At 41.4% G+C, this 21,903-nt stretch overlaps 1 protein-coding gene across 2 annotated transcripts in view; it reads right to left on the reverse strand.

Annotated features, from left to right (window-relative positions):
• myo10l1 (myosin X, like 1) overlaps positions 1-21,903 on the reverse strand; it is a 48,794-nt gene that overhangs the window by 13,811 nt on the left and 13,080 nt on the right. Inside the window, exons 2-20 of one of the 2 annotated variants that reach the window (XM_071498195.1) lie at positions 19,970-20,068; positions 9,867-10,025; positions 7,325-7,512; positions 5,458-5,592; positions 4,789-4,913; positions 4,606-4,619; positions 4,406-4,490; positions 3,981-4,087; positions 3,245-3,374; positions 3,046-3,164; positions 2,782-2,928; positions 2,578-2,678; positions 1,963-2,029; positions 1,521-1,613; positions 1,328-1,396; positions 1,149-1,231; positions 473-575; positions 288-368; positions 71-195 (exon numbers count right to left, since the gene is read on the reverse strand). In XM_071498195.1, coding sequence (XP_071354296.1) covers positions 71-195; positions 288-368; positions 473-575; positions 1,149-1,231; positions 1,328-1,396; positions 1,521-1,613; positions 1,963-2,029; positions 2,578-2,678; positions 2,782-2,928; positions 3,046-3,164; positions 3,245-3,374; positions 3,981-4,087; positions 4,406-4,490; positions 4,606-4,619; positions 4,789-4,913; positions 5,458-5,592; positions 7,325-7,512; positions 9,867-10,025; positions 19,970-20,068 — 2,030 coding nt within the window. Of the gene's footprint in view, positions 1-70; positions 196-287; positions 369-472; positions 576-1,148; positions 1,232-1,327; positions 1,397-1,520; positions 1,614-1,962; positions 2,030-2,577; positions 2,679-2,781; positions 2,929-3,045; positions 3,165-3,244; positions 3,375-3,980; positions 4,088-4,405; positions 4,627-4,788; positions 4,914-5,457; positions 5,593-7,324; positions 7,513-9,866; positions 10,026-19,969; positions 20,069-21,903 lie in introns of those variants that run through there. The other variant, XM_071498194.1, reaches the window with a different exon arrangement.

Here is a 21,903-nt window from a genome sequence, read left to right on the forward strand (position 1 = left end):
AGATAAATTCAAACACACTTGCACAAACAACAAAAAACTGAAAGATTAATTCAGATTTTGAGACATTTACCGAGAGAAAAAGTCTTTGAAAGTCCTACGGACAGGGAACCCAGCACGACGGATCTTCACAGTCTCCAGCATCCCAGAATACCTCAGCTGGTTCAGGACGACCTCCGGGTCAAACACATTTGGATTCTACAAGTAAGATTTTTTTAAAAAGTTTCAAGATTAAATTGACACCCTATGAGACGATATGCAGTCATCCCGTGAGAAAGAATGAATGTGACCTTTTTCATGTTGGGTTTAATGCAGCGAATGAAGAAAGGGTTGGATACACTCAGAGTGGCCATGAGAGCATGAAGGGAGTCCTGAGGAGTCAGAGTACGAGAAGAATTGTTAGCACTTTTCTCCTCCATTTACAAGTCCTTCCACATGTCTTTCAGCATCAATGTGAATTGCATCGATCACTCACCCTGAACTGGGAGCTCACAGTAGGTTTGCGCCTGGCTGTTCCCATCTTCTCCTCATTGTTCCTGCTGCCAACTTTCTCAAACAAGTCATAGATGAAGTCCAGTCTGTGGAGCAACAGAAACATAACATCTACTTATGAGTCCTGTCAGTGGAAATGACGATGATCAGAACAAGCAGTGTTCAAAAATCACAACAGAAATCAACTATAGCTTGAGTTTATCCCTGATTTCCAGACAAGTAACAACTATTTGTTTGTATAAATCACATTATATTGCTGGCAAGTGGAAATGTGACATTTCTTGGTGAGATTTTAGTTTAGTTTTTACAGTTTTTGTGAGAATAAATGGTCCTCACACCTGTCTAGGTCTTGCCATTTTTTCAAAGCCCATCAGACAGTGTTAGATACGGATTTCTATTTGTTTTCGGTACTTGAAAAGTTGACATTCTGGATGTGACTATAGTTTCCACAGTAACAGTTTGAATCTACTCATTGAAACATGTAGAACGAATTTGCAGCAAAGATTCATATCAACTCAAAAAACTGCACAAACTTAAGATGTATTTAGCATTCAAAGCATTTCCCCGTTCAATGACTAAAATGAATCTGTTGCTTAATGAAATCTCTGACTTATCATGGTCCCAATGTACTATTCCTTCAGTGTGTCTGAATGTCCCACCTGCTGTCCTTGAGCATGTTCAGGATGTCGTCTCTGAAGGTGTCTCTGTTCTTCTCCAGGATTCCTCTAACATCATACAAGACCTGACGGACACACAGGTTCATCATAAATATCCCGGACTTCACACCGTAACAAATGCAGTGTGTTGACCTGAAGTGGCTAAGTTTTGTTTTACTCACCTCCCCGGCGTAATGTTTGATACCAAACTGATGATCAGCAAGTCGGGGCTTGACATAGTAAGGGTTTGTCTGCAGCAAACAAGAGGAAAGAAAAAGGCAGTCAAATATAATGTAATCTTTAACAGCCACACAGCAGCTCAACATTTTTGTGAATTATGCATGAAGTGCTTGAACAAATGTGTAAATAACGCACAGAGTGTCTGCTGTGCAACTTCTCCAGCAAAGTGAAGTCTGTTCCTTTGGGGAATCGACTCTCTTCATTCACTAGTGCCAACAAGCCCAGTTTCTAAGAGAGAGAGGGAAAAAAAAACCATCATGTTATTGCAACTGCATTATCAAATCAGCACCACTTTCTAAACCATCAGCCTAATATTATTAGATCAGTTTCCAGAAAGCAACTGAGGCAGGCATCCAACACAGTTCTTAACTGACAGGGAAGCAGCTTTTATTTTGACCCACTTCAAACCCAGGTCTGACGGAGAGAAGACTGAAGTTTGGCACTGCAACATCATTATATTAAAGTGGGCCGACATTTCTACTTCCCTGGCCACATGCCCAGAAGATATAGCCAACTCTCATTATTTCAACTCTAAACACTGTTTGTGTCACAAGTTGTGTAATAGCAATTTTATTACCTTCTCTATGAGGTCAAGACACTCAGCATTGTCCATCCAGTCTATGGCATCCCACTGAACACCCTCCCTGTGGAGAGTAAACCCAAACAATCATGCATGGAAAACCAGTGTGCAGGATTTCTTGCACTGCATATCACTGCACGGTCTGTGCAGACTCAACAGAACAGTCGTTAAACACAACACAGACGAGGCCGACACTGCCACCCCCGTGCTAATTTGGCACTGGAAGACAAGAATGGCAGAACGAAATGTACAATTATATTCTCAAACTCACTAGACTGGATGATGTTTGAGCGCAATTTAAACTGAATTTGTTCTCAAGTGTCTCTTGTAAAATAGATCTTCATTTCACTGAGTCTTCCTGAATAAATGAAGATTAACTAACTAACTTAATTACCTAATTGACTATTTCTTATGCACAGTGAAGAATATTATAATGACCTCGCTGGATCCACATCAGCAAAGTGTAAAGAATATTACTTAAACCTAATGGTATAGTGGTATTTAATACTTGTATAGATAATTAATAAAATTACATAATTGTTTTATTTTATTCAATAATCTAACTAAGTGTGTTGTCTTTGTTTGTGCAGGCCTGTATATGTAGAGATGCACCTGTTGTACTCCAGCTGCTCCAGGGAGAAGATGTGCTTGTTGAAGTACTCCTGGAGTTTCTCGTTGGCGTAGTTGATGTTAAACTGCTCAAACCGATTCACCTGGATTGAAAGATGGAGCACACCTTATTTGCAGATCTGCATCTGGTCCGCATGTAAGTCACATACAAGATGTGAGTCTCAAATGAAAGCTCAGAGTTCAGACCTCAAAGTTCTCGAAGCCGAAGATGTCGAGGATGCCAATGGATTTAAAGTTTTCCTTCCCTTTGATTTTCTGGTTGATCTTGAGGATGATCCAGGAGAAACACTGGGAATATAACGCCATGGCAACAGAGTCCCGGGAATCCACAGCCTGCAACGATGAGAAGGAGACCCGAGGGGTGGTCAGGAAGGGTGTGTGAGTGTCGGGAAGAGGCAGAGATCGATCAATACAGGGAGGAGAAACGTGTGTACACGTGTGTACATGTACCTGCTCTATAGTGAGCGGAGAGCAGATTTCCTCTCCTCTGAGTATTATGGATCGCTGAGTCAGGACTTCAGACAGCTGGAAGGCATCCAGTCCCAGCAGTTCACTGGCATTAGTGACCACTGGAAACATGAACAAATATGTGTTATACTTCTGCAATGTATCTATGTCAGTTTTAATTTCACATGAGCTATTCACTGACCTTGTTTTGTGGTGATCTGGGCTCCTCCTGCAGTCATGAACTCAATGTTTCCCAGCTGTAAGACTCCTGACAGCAGCTTAAACATGTCTCTGATCTCCTCCTCTGTGAACTCTAACACCTTCAGCGCCTCCTGCGCAGACGAAAGAACAAAAAAAGACATTAGGCCCTGCCAGAAGATGAGGAGGAGGAGGTCTTTATTTTAGAGTCTCAGTGACGGGGAGGCTTAAGACAATATATTTACAGATTCTACATCAGTGCACCAAGTCAAAGACATTTTATAAATACTGATTGAAACTTCAAATCACAAATAACAAACATGCCATAATTTACTGTAAACCTCAAGGGGCAATGCAAAATATTCCCAACTTTTTACTGTAAGAACTCTGACGAAAACACAAGTAATTCCTGACAGTTGTATTTTATGGTAAAATTACTCTCTGACCCTTTGACCCTTAAATCTATTCATAAATCTTTGCTATAGCCAGACTAACAAAAGGAAAAACAACCTCCCTGCAGACATAAAAACACTAAGGACATTTTCAGCCATATACGACCATAATGCTATCACATCAGCAGCAAACTAATCAACTAACTTACACAGAAAAATTTAGCAGAATGATCAATATAACTTACAGTAATATGGACTGATTTCTTTTTAGTATAATTTTTTGCCTCCATATCTTTTAATGCTAGAATATTGGAGACAGTCAAAAACAGTTAATGTAGATAAACTGACCATGACGCTGTTAAACAGTTCTTTGTCATTCAGGCTCTTGTCCTTCAGACATCCTGACTGGCTGAGGTAGTGGAAAGATTCAGCGGGGTCCTCGAGGAAGTAGAGGCCTGAGAGACGAGATTTACAATGTCAGTGTGACAGTGGGAGAGATGTACATTTAGATAATTAACTGGCCTTTATATTTAGACATAGTGACATTATACAAACACACTTTGGTTGATTAGAACATTATTTCTGTTGACCAGAGGTCAAGTGCATTTCCTGCAGTTTAATTTTATCTCCAATATGCCGTATTGATTTGTAAATCATAAAAAGCTCATGTAACCATGTAAAGCCAAAGATACGCAGGTTTGACTAAGGAAAAAAATAGATATTAGCTAGTTTTCAAACAAAAATGTAGACACTGGTTACAGAGCTTTTCTTACTTTTTTGCTCTTTGCTAGCTCCCGCAAGCAGAGCGTAGAAGATGTGGTAGTTTCGTTCTCCAGGGTTTTGTCGTACCACGCGGTTCTACAGCAAAATCAATGCAGCAAAGCCTCAATTATCATTTCATCATGATTCACTAAACAAGACAGACAACTCAGCAGTAAATTTAAACTTCACATGAGCAGGCAGACATAGTTACCTTTTCAAGTAAATCTGAAAGGTCGAGAGTCAAGGAAACAATTAAACCTTGTCATTGGTCTTCAGATATATTCTCTTTTAAAACCCTTTTCTTTGTATCTGCATATTAGGCAGCACATAAATGTAAGAGAATACTGATATGTCTGATACAAATATACAAATTTTGAGTAAAGAATAAGGATACAGTCGATGACACAGCCTCCCTGGATGTTGCCACCCTCAGAGAAGTGAAGCTGGATGAACTTCCCAAAGCGACTGGAGTTGTTGTTGTAAACAGTCTTTGCGTTACCAAACGCTTCCATGATCGGACTGCAAGGAAAACAAAAACCTGAGGTTAGTGTGTTTTGTTGCATCTGCATTTATCAGTGCATGGCATTTAGATGATAGAACATGATTATAAATTCCATGTCATTTTAGTTTTATTTAAGTGCTGGAAAATTTTCAATCAATCAGTTTATTTTATTTTAATTTTTTTTAAGCAAAAAATACCAAACAGGCTCAGGTTCCAGTCTCTCTATTGTGGTGGTTTTTCCTGCTTTTCTCTGTTTTATGTTTGCAAACAGAATAACTTTGCATTTTGAACTGTTGATCAAACGTTGTCAGCCTTTTCTTTTCATTTCAGCCCTAGTCAGCAAGAAAAACCCATGACTAAATTTAGACCTACTCTCAAAGACTCGAGACTTGCTATTGTAAAACTTAAATGTCTTCTGTCACGTGACTTTAGACTTAACGAAGTACACACACTTCGTTAAGACTCTAGGTTTGACCATTTGACCTGGTCTTGTGCCAAAACACTCCTGCAGTAAAAGCAGAGGAGAGAGGAGGTGTGTCTTCTTCACTCATCAGTATGTACCTGCTCTGTACGATGGCCTGCTCCACACGTGTGGTTTTCTCTGATGGAGGAGTCCCAGATGATTTCTGGCTCATCACCGACAGGAACTGCAGCAAGAGTTTAGTGCTCTCCGTCTTCCCTGCACCTGATTCACCACTGGACCATGCACGCACACACACACACACACACACACACACACACACACACACACACACAACCCATTTTAATTAAATACACTGTGACCTTCTCTGACATTCCCATATCTCAGACCGGTCTTGTTGTTTAATTGATATTGAGGTTTGATACCGTCAGCGATATTGCATTAGCTCCCAGTCTCTCTCAATCAGGACACCAAGTGAAACAAAGACTGAGCGTAATTGAAAGCACGATGAGATGTCTGACCCTCCAACCAGATCAAGCCTGTTAGCAGAGCAGCCCAGGGAGCTGTTCACCAACTTCACCGAGTGGGCCTGTGTGTGGGCCATGATTTCATCCTCTGATTCTTCTTCAGCTGACAAAATTCAATATTTAGTATTGACTCAGTCTCTTTCCCCAATAAACCACTGGAATCAATATGTCTCAATTTCTCATTATGTGAAATAGCTGTTATTGTCTGCCAGTCTCTGCATGAGGATGAAGGGTGGTGAAAAAGACATTTACATGAACAAATTCTAGTGGTTTGATTTTAATGTTACGATAGACACAACAAATGCTTGTTTGTGGCATAATGAAATTACTCTAAACACTTTCAAGATTATCATAAAAATTGCTGTTGATATTTGTTTTCATCTGATGCCACTGTCAGAGACACATTTCCTTTTTAACTAGCACTTAAATCCATGACGAGGTTTCTGTGACATTATAGTTGAATCTGTAGCTTCTACTGTACGCATGTGACACATGCCCACACATGCCCATGTGTTTGTCTGCCTTGGTTGTTGGTTGTGAGCACATGTAAACAAAACATGGATCTGAATTTTTTTTCTGGCATCTTGCTGCTTTTTCACGATTATAACATGAATACAGCATCCACCAGTCTTTGGATTTGTTTACATTTCACCTTCCTTCTTGTGAAAGAAGCTGCAACTTAAAGACATCCAAGAGAACCTATAGGCAAAGCTCACCCTTAAAGGAATAGTTCAACAATTTAGCTTAGCACACCTGTTATATTTTCTTTATGACACCCACAGATGATTTGTCACTCACAGTTTAGCTCCAGAGGACAAAGGTGCAATCTCACTGCGGATAACAAGGGCAACAAGGGCAAAGGCAAGATTGGATTGTTTATTATCTGCAGAATGTATATGGATACAGATTGCATTTTAATACCAGGTGTAAATAGGGTGTTAGATGCACATCTGTATAGTAAATATGAAGTTGCACAGTATCTGCATAAGTTTAGAGGGTAAGTCTCTGCTCCTGGCCAAGAAACAGCTTGTTACCTTGTCGCCAGGCTAACACCTTCCCCTTGTTTCAAGTCTTTATGCTAAGCTAACCATTTCCTGGCTGTTGCTTCGCACTGAATAGACAGATATGAGAGCAGAAGGTGAATAAGCATATGTTCCATAATGTTGAACCTCTCTTTTCAATATACATTCAGACTCCATGCGAAGACATAAAAAATGCATGTGTAACTCTGGGTAAGTAGGACAGTAAGAATAGTTGGAATTTCCAAAAATGGAACTACCCTCACGTCCAGTGCATGCTGGGATAGGCTGCAGTCCCCTGAGAGCCTGAACAGTATAACCACTTACTGCATAGGAAATGGATGGATGGACTAACTTTTCTTCCAATGAACCGGCCTGAGGCCATGAGACACGAACTACAGCTTAAATCAGTTAATTACCAGTGTTTGTGTTTGTGTGTGTGTGTTAATGCATAAACTCACCTGATGAGAACACACTGGCTGTCGTGGCGTTTCCAGATGCAGCGGTAGCATTCGTTGGCCACAGCAAAGATGTGTGGTGGCAGCTCCCCTATGTGGTGCTTGGAGTAAAGGTCCACCCTCTCCGGGTCGTACATACCTGAGATCTGCTTGTAGGGGTTGACAGCTGCCAGGATGCTACCGATATTAGTCTGAAAAGAGTCAAGATATGACATTGCAGATTCTATCTTTGTATTATTTTTGAATCTTTCCTTTTGTTTATATACTTCCTTTTGTTTCAAATATACAGACATGAAGGTGTGCCCACTTACACACTTAAAAGCTGTGACACACATGTGCAAACAACCACTCAGGAACACATATGGTACGTTTATGTCAAATATTAGAGCAGTCTTCTGGTGATATTAATCTGGAATGGAGGATAAGGGAAAACAGCAGGGTGGAGATATGACAGCAGGAGCGATGAATGACAATCAGATTTTTATTAGAAAGCTGAGGTCAAATGGGTAAGATGGTGGAGGAGGGAGGCCAGATTTCCATTTTTGAAACTATTTGTGCTGTAACAGTCACCTTGTTTTCCAGCCTTCTGCTCTAGAAACAATAAAAACACTTGAGGTCAGCATCCCCTCCATTGTGTCACATTGCCCTGTCTGTGCATTTTGTGTACTACACACATATAAAACTGTGCTAAACGACACATACACATGGATGCATGAACACACAGTGGCTGCTGATCAGCTTAAGGGAAATCTGTGTGTGGACAATATTTCATCATCTAGATTAGGTCACATCCAAGGCAACTGTTATTTGTCTGTCGTCTGGTAATCCTCAGGTTTCCAGGCTTTCCAAATGTCTGACTTTCAACATAGCTTAACCATGATCAAAATGTACAGGTTTTATATATTTGTTCTTTGCTTTGATCATAATTAATTGATCTCAATATCAATTGTATAACTGCAAAGATAGATCGTTGTCTTTTCAAGTCATCCATGGTCATGGGTGAGGAGCGTTAAGGGCATCAGCTAATGCTTCCATTCATTACAGACAGTTGTAATGACGCATCCACTGATGGTAAGCTAGGGCACATCATCAGTGATGTATCCTGAGGTCATTGGGTTTTTCAGATCTTTCGAACATCAGACACCCTCACTCAGGCGACCAAGCCGAGGTTGATCTTGTGCCCTAGCTGCACTATCCCACGGATCGGTTTGAGGCTTTCTCAGCTCTCTGTGTAGATGGCCCTCCTCTGGGAAAAGGAGCGTGCTGGTGTATCTACCAAGCCTCAGCAAAGCAGGTTGGACAGTCTAGGGAGGACATTGTAGATGGCCTGAACCAAGAACCTGATGGTCCTGACCTCCAGAGGTCAATCCACAAGATCTTCCTCTCCACAACTTGTTCCAGTCTGATCCAGGCATCTTTCTGTCTCATTCCCACTGCTCTGCTGGACCTCTCCTCCTCCACAGCAGCTCTCACTCTTTCTGGACCAGTTGCTGCTGCTCCTTTCCCTGAGCCTTGTCATACTGACAAGCCCTGCTTTTCCTCTGGCACCTCCAGGACTGGAGTAGCCATGACCCTGCGTGCTCAACTGCAGACTCTACACTCCACTTCCTTCTTGGTCTTGACTGCTTGCCCCACTCCTGTGACTTTAGTGCCATTAGACTCTCTGAACTACAGCGCCTCCCTTGTGTGCAAAACATTTGAGGAGGAACCCTACGTTTGGCATTTCTATCTCCTCAGGAAGAGGCTGACTCTCTTCCAGGTCTCAGATGGTGAGGACTGGATATTCATCAAGGAGCTTCGGCCACAGGATTCTTGGCAGAATCATATTCGGTAAATCCAGATTTTGAATTTTCCTGGAAGGCCCATCCTGTCAACCTCTTTCAGCCACCCCTCCAACTCCTCGCAGGTGTTCTTAATGGAGACTGTATCTCTGAGATTCATTCATTCAGTTTGTCGACACTGCTAAAATTTACATTGAAAGTGTGTTTGTCATCAAAGTAGTGGCCAAAAATGTATCAAAAGGGCACTATAACATCATGAAGCCAACATACAGTATTTGTTATTGTAATGATTGTCTATGTTTAAGAAAATGGTCAGCAGCAATTTCATTTTGCATATTCTACCAATAGCAAGATAATTCCAGTTGTTACCGATGCAGCAGTTTCAAACTTCCCTACAAGAATTACTGTCATTGCCTGTAAACAATAGGAACAAGGCAATCATTTAAGTACACAAGTATTCAAACAACAAATGTATGGATGGGTCATAAGATGAAGACAATGTAGTTCAGTTTGTATATTTTAACAACAAATTGCTGCACATCTGTAACAGTCTGTCTTCATAAGCCTCTGTCCCTTCTCTTTTTTCCTCTCTTCCTCTTGCCACCTGCTCCACTGAGTAGTAGATGGGTTTGTTCAGATGATTTGTGTTGCCCACTAAAAGCTTCATGCATGCAAAGATTACGGGAAAAGGAAAGGGTGGGGGGGGGGGGGGGGGGTACACATAATGTACACACACTATGTGGCTTGACATTCAGTTCACTTACATAGATGTTATCCTTCTGATAGCGCTGGTACAGATTGTGCATGATGGCGGCCTCATGCAGCTCGGCCAGTGCTGACATGTCCTCCACCCCATCGATGCTGGACTGGTGCATAGCATACACCCGCTCCCTGGTAACCTCAGCCTGCTGCAAGTACAACACCTGGGACACAAGAAGACATACAGACATACAGGCTGTCACTTATGATGTTTGCTTAATTCCCTGAGTTACAACGTATTGTAAGGAAATGTTGTATGTTTTTTTTCCAACCATGGCTTTCAATAATCCTGAGAAAACACCTGAACCTGTTGCAGTTGTGCTTGTCAGAACTTTACAAAACAAGGAATGACAGCAATGTAACCCAAACCAGGTGCTCCTGAAGGGAGGCAACCAATGTCCACAAGAAAAGGAATGATTTCCTGAAGAAATTAAGACACACTGCTTTGTTAAGGTACAAAAGTTAAAAAGACTTAATTATACTTAGAGTCACTGAACGTGAGCTTTCTGCCATGTTTGTGGTGTTGGTGCCTTTTGAAGGATTTTTAGTTCAAATAGCAGACAAATAATATGGCTTACTGAGCTCCTGTTTTTTGAGTTGAGTGAAATTTCAGTATTATTTTATTTATTTGTTATTGGTGTCTGCAGTCACCATACCTGGCTTTTTAGCTTAGGTTGTTAACTAGCTAACTAGCTGTGCTACACGCCAAACATGCCCCTCCTCTCTGCCCATTTTTGAATTCGCCAGGAATTACACTGAGACGGCCACCGCCAAGGTCACGACAGTGGAGCAGCCCTGGCGCTTCAAAATCACTCAGTAACCTATGGGGATGTCATGGAGGCTACGGCCATCTCTATATACAGTCTATGATTTACCATTTATATTTTATGTTCAGTAGCTGAAAAACTTTCTGTTGTCAATGTGCTGGAGACTCTCTTGTTGAGCCAGCAGAACAACTCCACAACAGCCCACTCTATGCGACCCGGCTGCTGGTGGTAGCCTCATGTTTACTCTACAGACGTCAGCGTGGTATCGATCTTCGCAGCAGCATTCAAGTGTTTTAAAGGGGATTTTCCCTGTAAAATATCACACACATTGACAGTGAGTGATGTGCTTAGCTGTATTGCATTAAGAAGGACTGCACTGCATTGTGTCTATTATGCTGGTATTACTAGGCACTGTGTGCACAAAGACAAATGGGAAGAAAAAAAAAAAAAAACATCAGATAAAATACTTGATTTCCAGTTGTTAAGCTGGTAGTGCTGCCTACTGGATCATAAAGGTATGTCAGAGTAGCCAATGTGTTGCAACATGATGAGAATACAGAGCTTTGTGGCTCTTCTTCCTCTCCCCAGACCCCCATCTCAGCTATGTCATCCATCGCCATGGCAACTGGAGAGTCGGGGACAAGACGGGGTGGGGAGCCTGGCTGTGTGAGGGGAAGAAGAAGAAGAAGAAGAAGAAGAAGAAGAAGAAGAAGAAGGAGGAGGAGGAGGAGGAGGAGAGAACAAGAGAGCGAGGACAGTAGCAGAAAAGACGAGAGAGTGAAACAGATCTGAAGTGGCAGGACCTGACAGGTGAAAGCAGCTCGGTGTGTATTCAGGTCAGGCACACACACGCTGCTACAACGATCCCTGTCTTTTCTCCCAGTGTACAGTCTGAACACATGTTGGTGCAGGAGATAATTGTGATTGTATTTCAGCATAAAGGTCGTTTATTCACTCCAGCGATATCTGCTTGTCTAAGAATAGAAACCACGGCCTTTACAATCCTGGGTTGTTAATATGTCGGCTCAGCCTCACCGCCAGCCGCCACCCTGTGTGCGTGTGTGCGTTTGTGTGTGTGTGTTGGTGTAACAGATGTGTTGGAAGTCTGTTGAGAGTGGCAGAGGGGGCACGCTGTAGGCGCTCAGGCATCCTGTTCTTAAATAAATCTATTTCACTCCAGTAACACTGTCTTGAGTGTGCAGACAGATCTCCCAGGGCGAAAAAACGTACAGCAGTATCATCGTTTCTGTCATCACCAACTGTATGCAAATAAAATGTTGTGTGTGGACTCCAAATGGAAACCTGTGAGCCATATACTACTATGCTACTATCCAATAACATAATATTTATTTCTCCAACTTGAACTGCTATATGCAGCAGTTTCCCTCTCTTCACTCTCATGTTTTGTAAAAGTACAGACATCTTGTGCATTACAGTGATGGTAACAGCTCATCGAGTCTCTGACCTTTCTCATTCACTCAGCTGGGATGAAATGACCCAGCCATCCCTCGTCCTCCATTAGCGAGAACATAACTTACGGAGGGTTCACCGACTAACAGCTCACCATCTTCACTGTGCCCCCGTCCACTTGCCCCTTTGTCTTCACCTTTTACAACCGCGGTACTCAGTCAAGGCAGTGACATTATGTTATCCAAGCACAAGTGCACCTTTACATGAGTATTAAAGGCAGGACCAATTTCAGTGGCCAGTACTGGCAGCACACATGGAAAAGAGAAACTGTGATTAAGTAAACTGCAACAATATAACAAGTACGGGCTGCAGTTTGGTTGTTTTTCTTAATTCCAGTGCAAAAATTTATGATTAAAATTTTTCATTTACCTTTTCTCTTTAATTGATCACAACTTGAGAAATCCTTGCCAAATATATTTGAGTTATCCATTTTTCTAAATAAAAAGACTGAAGTATCAGTTAATGTGGGCCTTTTGTTATTAGATTTGTTCAATTATTCTCAAATATCAATAGTGAACACTATTATTATCCTTCTCTTTCTTGTTGGTTCTCTGCAATATAAATAAAAACTCCAGATTTATTAGCTTATTCGGCATTATCTTAAATCTGAAAGAATCCATACTTTATATTGACAATGGTTCAAATGGCCCAAAGATATTTATCGCCACCAACTCTTAGGTTCAACTTAGCTCTACAGAGTTTAAGCATCTTTCAGCTCATTGTTTTGGTTTTAATACTGCTCTGCTTCATTCTCACCACTCTCATAGCGTTATTTCTGGCCACAGGCAGCTGTTCTTGGTAAATAAGCTCTAAGACTGTACACAACCTTGAACTCATACCACCCCAAATTAAATAATTATACTGATCTGAAGGATCCCAATGTCAACTCTATGTCATGACAAAATGTCAGTGTTGTGTTTACAGCTTGTTTCAGCAGCACTCGTGGCTTTCACACGTATGTATGTGTGTTTACATGTGTGTATGGCTGTGTACTTTTCAGTGTCTCATGTGCATGGAAGACATGCTTGTCTGAGTAACGATAAGATGTTTTAAAATGCTTGTTAGTCATGGCTTGGAGAGCTGTACACGTGCAGAGGCACTTTCAGATTGACTGTATTACAACTAGAGCTGGGTGTTTCCCTGTATCTGTGAGAAAGCAAGACAGAAAGTCTCTTAAATTATATCAAAGTCCATTAGCTTCTCTCCCCCACTCTCTTTATGTTCTCACCTTATTAAATTCCCCTCTCACCTAATTAAATCCCTCTCTCTAACTCTAACGCTGTCTGAATTCTTCTTTTTGAATTCTGCATGTCCTCATGTCTCAAACAACATTATTTCTCTCATCTCTCTTTCCCTTTGTACATCGCTCATCTTTCATCCCTTCCCCCTCTCTGTCATCCGCTGCTCTTTTCTCTTGCTGTCTTCCATCCCTCTCTTCATTAATTTAGCCCTCTCTCCTCTGCCTGCCCCACACTGCATTTACCCACATTTCAACCTCCTACCATTCTCCTTTTCTTCCTCCACTTTTCCTCTTTAATTCATTATTGCTGGTTCCTCTAACCTCCATACTGTATTTCTGATGTATCCTCTCATCCTGTTTTATTTTATTTTTCCTGGTCTATCTCTGTCAGCCTCTGCTCCCTCACACAGACTCACTAAATGCCTAAATGGCTCAATCTGAGACGCCTGCCTGTAATTGAAGGCTCACTGAGAGCAATTTCAGCCAGAAAGTTAAGCACGCCTTTGCAATCCAGGGTAAATTATAGTGGAACAAAAGCTACACACACACACATATACACACACATCACATCTGCACATGTGATAAGAAGAATAAAGACACCATGGTGACTGATTTGGAGGCCTGGGTCTCAGCTGTCAAATTTTTTTATTTTTTTTTATTTTTTTTTTTATTTTCACTGTATCTTTGAACTAAAAAACAGACCCCAACCTACAGGTGAATGTCATCATTAGCATTTACATGTAGCAGATAGTGTACATACATTTCCATCAAGAATATATATGGCATGAAACAACTGTTTCCACAGGCTGAGTGGTACACTTCATGATCGGTAAAGTGATTTCTGAGAGTGAAATCTGTGGAGTGCCCTTTTAAATGACGATCTATCTCCAGTGATGTTCTCTCCGAATATTTTCACAGCAAGATTACAGCAAATAAACGTCTCGGCTACTGTTCTGGATTTTACAGTTGCTTCTAATGCCAAAGCTGCTTTCACATATAAAGACCTTAAACAGCAGATGAAGCGGAGGAGAGAAAATCGTTCGGGACAACCCATAAAACAAATGATTCAGAGAGAGAAGACGCTATGAAGAGAGAAAGTATGTCAGTGACTGAAATAAAATGCAGCGGAAGTGGAAGAAAAAAAAAAACCTTATTGAAAACTCTCTTTTCCTTCCATTGCCCTCTGGTGGGTTTTAACACACATTTTGTGCATGGCTTCTTAGTGTACATTAACACACACAAAAAAGGACACGTGCACGCACAAAATGTACCGCAGATGCACACACAATAAGTTTTTCTGTGAAGAGAGTCTAAAATGGGATACTTCATGTTTAATAATTCATTACTGGAGAGCGGAACAGAAGAAAGACATGGGATTATTGAGAGAAAACACAGAGAGAGAACGAGGGAGACCAACATACAATGAGCTGACAGAGAGAAAGAGGCAGAAAGAGAGTAATGTAGAAGCAGAGCATGGTGAACCAACTCTGATTGGTCTTCAGTAGTATAATCTCTCAAGGACCTGAAGAGTGGGAGAGGAAGTTTCTTTAAGGCTGAGCCTGGTGGTGCTCTCAGACTCACACCCCACTTCTTTCTGTTTCATCTTTTTTCTGATACTTCTCTCTCTCCTCCTGTAAGGTTGCAGCATTCTTAACCAGCTTGGCTCACACACACACACACACACTCTTCATCTGACTTCACATATTAGCCACAGTCAAAGTGAAGAGAGGGAGCAGGAGAGATAAAGATGGAGAGAGAGAGAGAGAGAGAGAGAGAGCTGTGGGCACAGTGACCTATATATTCTGTAGACCTCTATTCACCAGTGCAAGATAGAGTATCGCACAGTCCTATATGCACCTGCAGCTCTCCTCCCTGACCTTGGATCCGATCTGGCAGACCTACTTGGGTCAGATTAGGATTGGGGAACACTGAGGAAGTATTTTTTTGTCGGATCAGAGTATGTTAGAGGTAAAAGGAGCAGCTGCAGCAGCAGTGCAATAAAAACCACTGTGTTCCAACGCATGTAGGGAAAATGAGCTCCTCTGGACTGGTTACAGGAACCAAGTTATTGATTTATTTGGGTGCAAGTATCCACAGGGATCTGAGGTAATATAAAAATCCAAAATTAAAGTGACTACTAAAATCTATATATTTAATCTAGTTTGAAGTATTCATAGTGCCAAATTGAATATAATTCAATGCAAGGGCTTTGCAGACACAGACATCTTTTCTAAATAATAATCCAAACAGACTGAATTTCCCTGTCATTACATTAAGTTTTAACCTTGTTTGTTAACATTGTAACACCAACCCACCAACATATAAAGGAGAAACAGCTGAACTGAAGCAAAATCATCATTCCCCCTATTTTGCATTCTCTCAACATGTTAACAAGAGACCACGAGTCCACAGCCATGCAAGCAGTTCTGAGAGGCTGTTCTTAATGGTGCTGACATGCTCAATACAATACTGCTAGCATGCTGGTGTTTAGCAAGTATAATGTTTACCATGTTCACTATCCGTAGTATATCTGAGGCTGATGGGAGGGCTGTGTGTTTGATACATGATACCAAATCTGTCCAATAGTTGTGATGTTTCTCTCTGGACTGAAGTGGTGGACAGACAGCATGGCAAGAATTAGCTCCAAATCTGTGTTGTATACCTCAAAAAGTGCCCCCTACTCCTGCCCCGGTGTTGCTGTTTCTTTCACCACAGAGCTCAGAGAGTTGGATTGAGAAAAAGAGGTTAACAACAAGCTTTGACCTTCTCAGCCCACAGCACCCATTCGGCACTGGAGTGAATAACACGTTTCATATGCCATCACCCTTTCAGATTTGGCAACCCACACTTATCCCTCCCCAAGGGGGATCACTGCCTTGTTTCTTCACTGATAAGGGGCACAGCAAAGAGACAGTTAGCGAGATGTGTGTGTGTGTGTGTGTGTGTGTGTGTGTGTGTGTGTGTGTGTGTGGTTGTGTTTTAAAGTTAAATTAATGACTTAAATCTTAATCTCATTATAAGATGCTATGCGACTGAGTAACTACGGTGTCCTCAGAGGGTTAGAAACATGAAACTGTGAGGAGCAATGTGGGTCAGGAGATCACACGGCAACATCAGCTTGTTCCTGAGACAGACAAAACAAGTCATTTCTGCACTTTTCATTAGGTGCATTCGAGAGAGTGTGCGTCAGTTTTTCTGTGTGTGTGTGTGTGTGTGTGTGTGTCCATGTACGTAGTCACTTTGTGTGTGCTGAAGGAGTAAAGGCTTCCCTGCAGCATGTTCTGTTCTCGCGTGAGCTCTCACTGCAGCTTTTACGCTAGCTACTGAAATCCAGGTCACATAACACACATTGTCCATAACTCATCGCTAACGCAACCTCTGTGTGTATATGAGTGTGTGTGTGTGTGTGTGTGTGTGTGTGTGTGTGCGCGCGCGCGAGTGTGTGTATACTGTAGACCGAAGTTTGTGTCTGCATACTGTATTTCCCCATGTACGATACATTCCTGAGGGGGTGTAAATGCATGCAACGCAGGTGTACATCAGCTACATTAGGAATCACTATAATCTAGCATATGTAAGGAGAAGCACTACAGTACCCCTGTGACCGTATCTCCATGGCAACCACACTGGGAAGATCTCTTTCATGTACAGAATTGTCTGACGATGGTTATAAATACGATGCTGGAAATATAAACTTTCATGTAGAAATGTTAATATATTCAAGCTGCACGTTTTGTTCAACCAGTCTTTATCTGACCAGATAAAGCTGCAAATATTTGACTTTTTTTTTTTTTTTTGGCATATTATGGTATGCCTCAGCGAAAACATACATTTGTAGCATGTGTGAAATACTCGGTGCAGTTGGTTCCCTGCTTAAATCTAACATCACTGACATACAGTACATCAATAAATTATGAATATTGTAAAAACATCTTATAAGCCTGCAGGTGCTCTGTTTTATTAAGGCTACTACTAGTTTTCATATTATCATCAGTACTATCTATTTGTTCTATCTCTATCTATAAGCACTTCTTTTTTGACCCAGTTTCATCACAGGTTCATTAAAGTTTCATCTAATCTGATCTGATCTAATCACGTTTTCTATAGGCTACAGTAAGTTGCACAGACTTGAGGGGGAAAGGTAAAACCTTGGATCATGGATGAGATATTTGTGCATGATCTGGGGTTTTGCCAATCCAAGGAGATTGGTTTATCTCTTGATTTACCAGACAATTTACCTTTCATCTTGCAAAATGATACTAAAAATACAAGACAAATCTAACGAGTTTTCAGTGTTTTTCTGGGCACATGAATGGCAGAAGGAATGGATGGATGGATGAATTGGATGAATAGCATCCTGAGGAATCATAAAAGTTCGCACAGATCTGTCTTCCCATCCCATTGAATAGGCAACACATGAGTGACTTTTCTGAAATGACATTGGCAGATGCAGACAGTTTGATGATTTGTTGGCTTTATGCGCCGTTGGATGGCAGACAGCTCGTTTTTGCATGATTGTATCATACCATGCAAAGAATGAAACTGCTGTAGATGGCAAAAGTCCTTCACGATACGATGAAGTCATCATGACGTCAGAAATGACTTACATGAGAGAACAGAACTCTAGGAATAAAACACAGCATCAGCTCACCACTGCCTACGTTTAAACCTAAACGAATGGTTTTGTATTGGCATGATGCGACTCAAGTGAGCAGCGAGCTTGGATACGGCCTTTTTCTTAAAAAAACCCAGTGGTGAAAAAGCAGACAAAAGTGGAGTATGGATGATGTAAAGGGTTGTATATACCCCTGGTAGTTATGGGTTGTGCTGATTTAACATGATGGGTAGTAGTTCTGCAGCCACAGCATTTGTAACCCAGAACTGCTAATGTGGTGAACTGGGTCAGGGTCTGTAGATTAAAGAACCAGAGTGACAGGGAAGCAGGGAGGAGAGTATGAGAAAGAACGGGATAGAGGAAAAATAAAACCATGGGGGGAAAAAAATGCTTTTAAATTTTGCATATTTTCTGTCCTACCAGCCTCATTGGCAAAGACACGGAAGTCATTTTTTAGCTGTTATTAAAAAATGCTTCTGGGATTCACTGCGCTCTGTGGTCACTGAAATGAATATGTATATATAACCAAGATCAGGGGGACACAGGGCAAAGCAACAGGGTGGGATGGGATTCCCGGGACTGTTTGCATGGGTCAGATTCTGTTGTAACAGGGTAAAGCCCCTCTTCCTGCTGATTCTCCATCAAATATTCACCACCTCCTGCAGAGCTAACATTTAAACACCAACAGCTACCAGAGAGGGGAGGGTGGAGGGAGGCAGGGAGAGCTAGATGGGCTGGGGAGGTTGAGGACATTCATAATCCAGAGCAAAGTGACTGCCTGCTCTTATAACCAATCCTCTATTTTGGGAAATGCCTGTCGGTCCCTTCTGTGTCCCCGAACAGGAACTCCAGGCTACAGCTACATCAAGAGTAGCATTTAGAGTAGCATTTGGCCATTTTCTGTCTTAAAGGCCACAAAACATAACGTCATTGTATATCTGTAAGGGAGAGGGCAGATGTGGATGTACTTTGTGGGTATAAATGGAGTGTTGCGACTCTTGAATTCCAGCCAAAGAGCCAAGTCTATTATTAGCTCCATCTAAATGCTGCCAACTGGAGCGCATGCATGTGTGTGAAACACATCAGCCATCAAAAAAACATTAAATCCGAAGAGCAATGTGTGCATGTCCTTGCTCTGATACAGATTAGATGAGCACACACACACACACGTACTCATAATGAGATTTAAACATTCAATTCCATTATTTTGGCAGGGGGTGTGGTGTTAAATGGTTGGGGTTGGGACAAGTGACACTGCTCTGACATCCTGAAACAGGCATATGCATTTGCGCTCCCATAACACTCTCCATCAATTCTGGCTCTCCTCCAGAGGCTGAATGTGTGTCAGAGATAAATTTTGCATATGTATGAGGAGGAAGAAGAGGAGGAGGAGGAGGGGGAGGAGGAGGAGGATGAGGGGTGAGGAACGGGGGGGGGGGGGGTGGCAGGAAAGGGGAGCATCATGACCAGGAGTTTCTATTGATCCACACAGGATGGGATGAACCTGCACAGCTGCCTCACCTTCACTCTGACCTTTAGATATAAACAAATCACAGTCCAGATGACCCATTACAAGCAACCACTGCAGCTTTGGCTTATCAGTAATCTAATGCTGACACGGTTTACTTGTCCAGTCTGGTTTGAACTAATTACAGTCTGTTGGCCAAATAAATATCACATGTATAAAAGTAATGGCAGCTTTATAATAAAGGTATAAAATGCACCAAAACATTTTTTTTAAAAACTGTTTCATTAAAGCAAGTTGTAAATCAACCAGGTTTGTCCTTGGAGCTTAAATGTCTCCAAGAGATTTTCCCTTGATGCAAGCATTAGCAGTATGACAAGTATTCAGCTGTCACTTTAAAACAGCTAAAACATTATAGAAATCAGAATTATTTCTCTACTTGGAGATAAACACTGAACAGTAAGTAAGATGTGTGTTCTTTTAGTTAATAACTGAAACTGATCAATCTGATTATATCTACCCAGTGATGACAAGACGTGTACATTTCTTACCTCGCCATAGTCGGTTGTGAGTACAAGGGTTCCATCTCCACAGGAGTTTACAGTGGCGGGAACGAGCTGCTCCTTCTCCCTGACCCAAACACGGGCCCCCTGGATCACATAAACACACACAAAGATTGAAGTTAGGCGGTGTACAAAAAAAGGAGTGTTTGGTTACGTAAAATCATGAACCCTCCGGCGACCAGAGTGCAGGTCCTCAGCTCCGAGCCAACATCATTTATGGCCAGCAGCTGAGCTCAAACAACTTGGATGTTTTAAATACATCATGACGATTATTATCTCCTTATGCTTCTGGACCTGAAACCTGGACCTTACCCACTGATAAATCACTATCATTGCAATTCACAAAACCTTGGTAGCCATCTCACTTTAAAAACATGCAGACATGAGCTTGTAGTAACTGACAATGCACAATGAGGTGTCAAGTCGCAGCAGAAGAAAACAGCTAAGATCAAGGCAAAGAAAAGCACATTGTTGTTTCTAGAGTCGCAACAACTAGACCAATCAATTGGTGGATCGACAGAAAATTAATCTGCTGCTATTTTGATAATCAGTTCATTATTGCATTAATTTTTCGAGCAAAAATGCCCAATATCTGCAGGTTCCTGTCTCTCAAATGTCAGGATTTAAAGCTTTTTCTTTCATCATATATGATGAATGAATTTCTTTGGGTTTGGGACTGCTGGTCAAAAAAAAAAAAGCTATCAAAATGGATCTACTTCCACTGTAGGAAGTATGAAGATGCACTTTTTAATATTCTCTGACATTTTATAGACAAAAAGATTAATCGATAAAACAAGGGAATAATCAACAGATTAATTAATGATAAAAAATAATCATTAGTTGCAGTCCTAGCTGTTTCCTTAGCAGAGTGAATTATTTTATGTAGTAATACGTATCAAAATACAAAAAAAAGAGTTAATGCTCACAGGTTACAGGAGTTTCTGGCTATATCTATTGCATGCAACATTATTGTATAGTTCCTCCAGTGTCTGCCTGTATGATGAGTGTGCATGGGTGCACAGACAGATGTCACAGATGTGTTTAATGGGAGACAAAGACTGTAACATCTGGATTTTCTATCAAGGTGAAGCAACAGTGCTCTAAATCTCTTTATATGTGTGTGTGTGTGTGTGTGTGTGTGTGTGTTACTCAGGGTCAGAGGAAGTGTGCTCTTCCTGGACCTTTCCACACAGACAAAACCCTCTTTCACACAGTCACTGACCTCTGACCTCCAACCCAAAGCATAACAGTGGAGGGAGAGAAGACGGGACGGGACAGATTAGGAAACGAGCAGAAGAAGAATGGGAGTACTGTGAAGACAATTTCATGTATTTTACTAATACTGGATCACTGTGAATTTATCAAAGCGCACAAAGATGTGTGCGTCTGAATGAACTGAGCAGCAGAGGAGGGATGGACATGAATTGTTTCGGCAACAGATGGTCCCACACCCCCAAGCGCCCCCACTACAGCCTTTTGCTCTCTCATTCTTCTCTCTCTCTGTATCTTTTTTTGTCTTTTTCTGCCTTTTTCTTGCATTCAGTCTGACACACACATTGATGATAATAGAAAACCAGTCATGCCCCAAGCTATGGACTTAACTAGGCAGAAATCATCCACACACACATACAGTATCTATATATACACACCGTTGGGTAGCTCAAGGTAAGGCTTAGGGGAGAGAACGTCTGAAAGCTTTTGGATACAGACTTTAACACTGTTGCCTTTTTCCAACCATAAACTCGTGTATACACCTTTGTATCAGTCGTACAGACTTCTATATGAGGACCTTTCACTGACTTCATTCCTTAAACTCAAACCTTTAATTTTGAGTCCCACAAATATAATAATTTAAAAAGAAAGACCCTCCTAAAGAACACTAATTCACTCTCGCCTAATGGCATATCATTGAGTTTATTTGT

The sequence above is a fragment of the Trachinotus anak genome, unplaced genomic scaffold (genome assembly GCF_046630095.1).
Source record: "Trachinotus anak isolate AG129_WGS33_773 ecotype Australia unplaced genomic scaffold, CSIRO_AGI_Tana_v1 ptg000015l, whole genome shotgun sequence".
Lineage (NCBI taxonomy): Eukaryota > Metazoa > Chordata > Actinopteri > Carangiformes > Carangidae > Trachinotus > Trachinotus anak.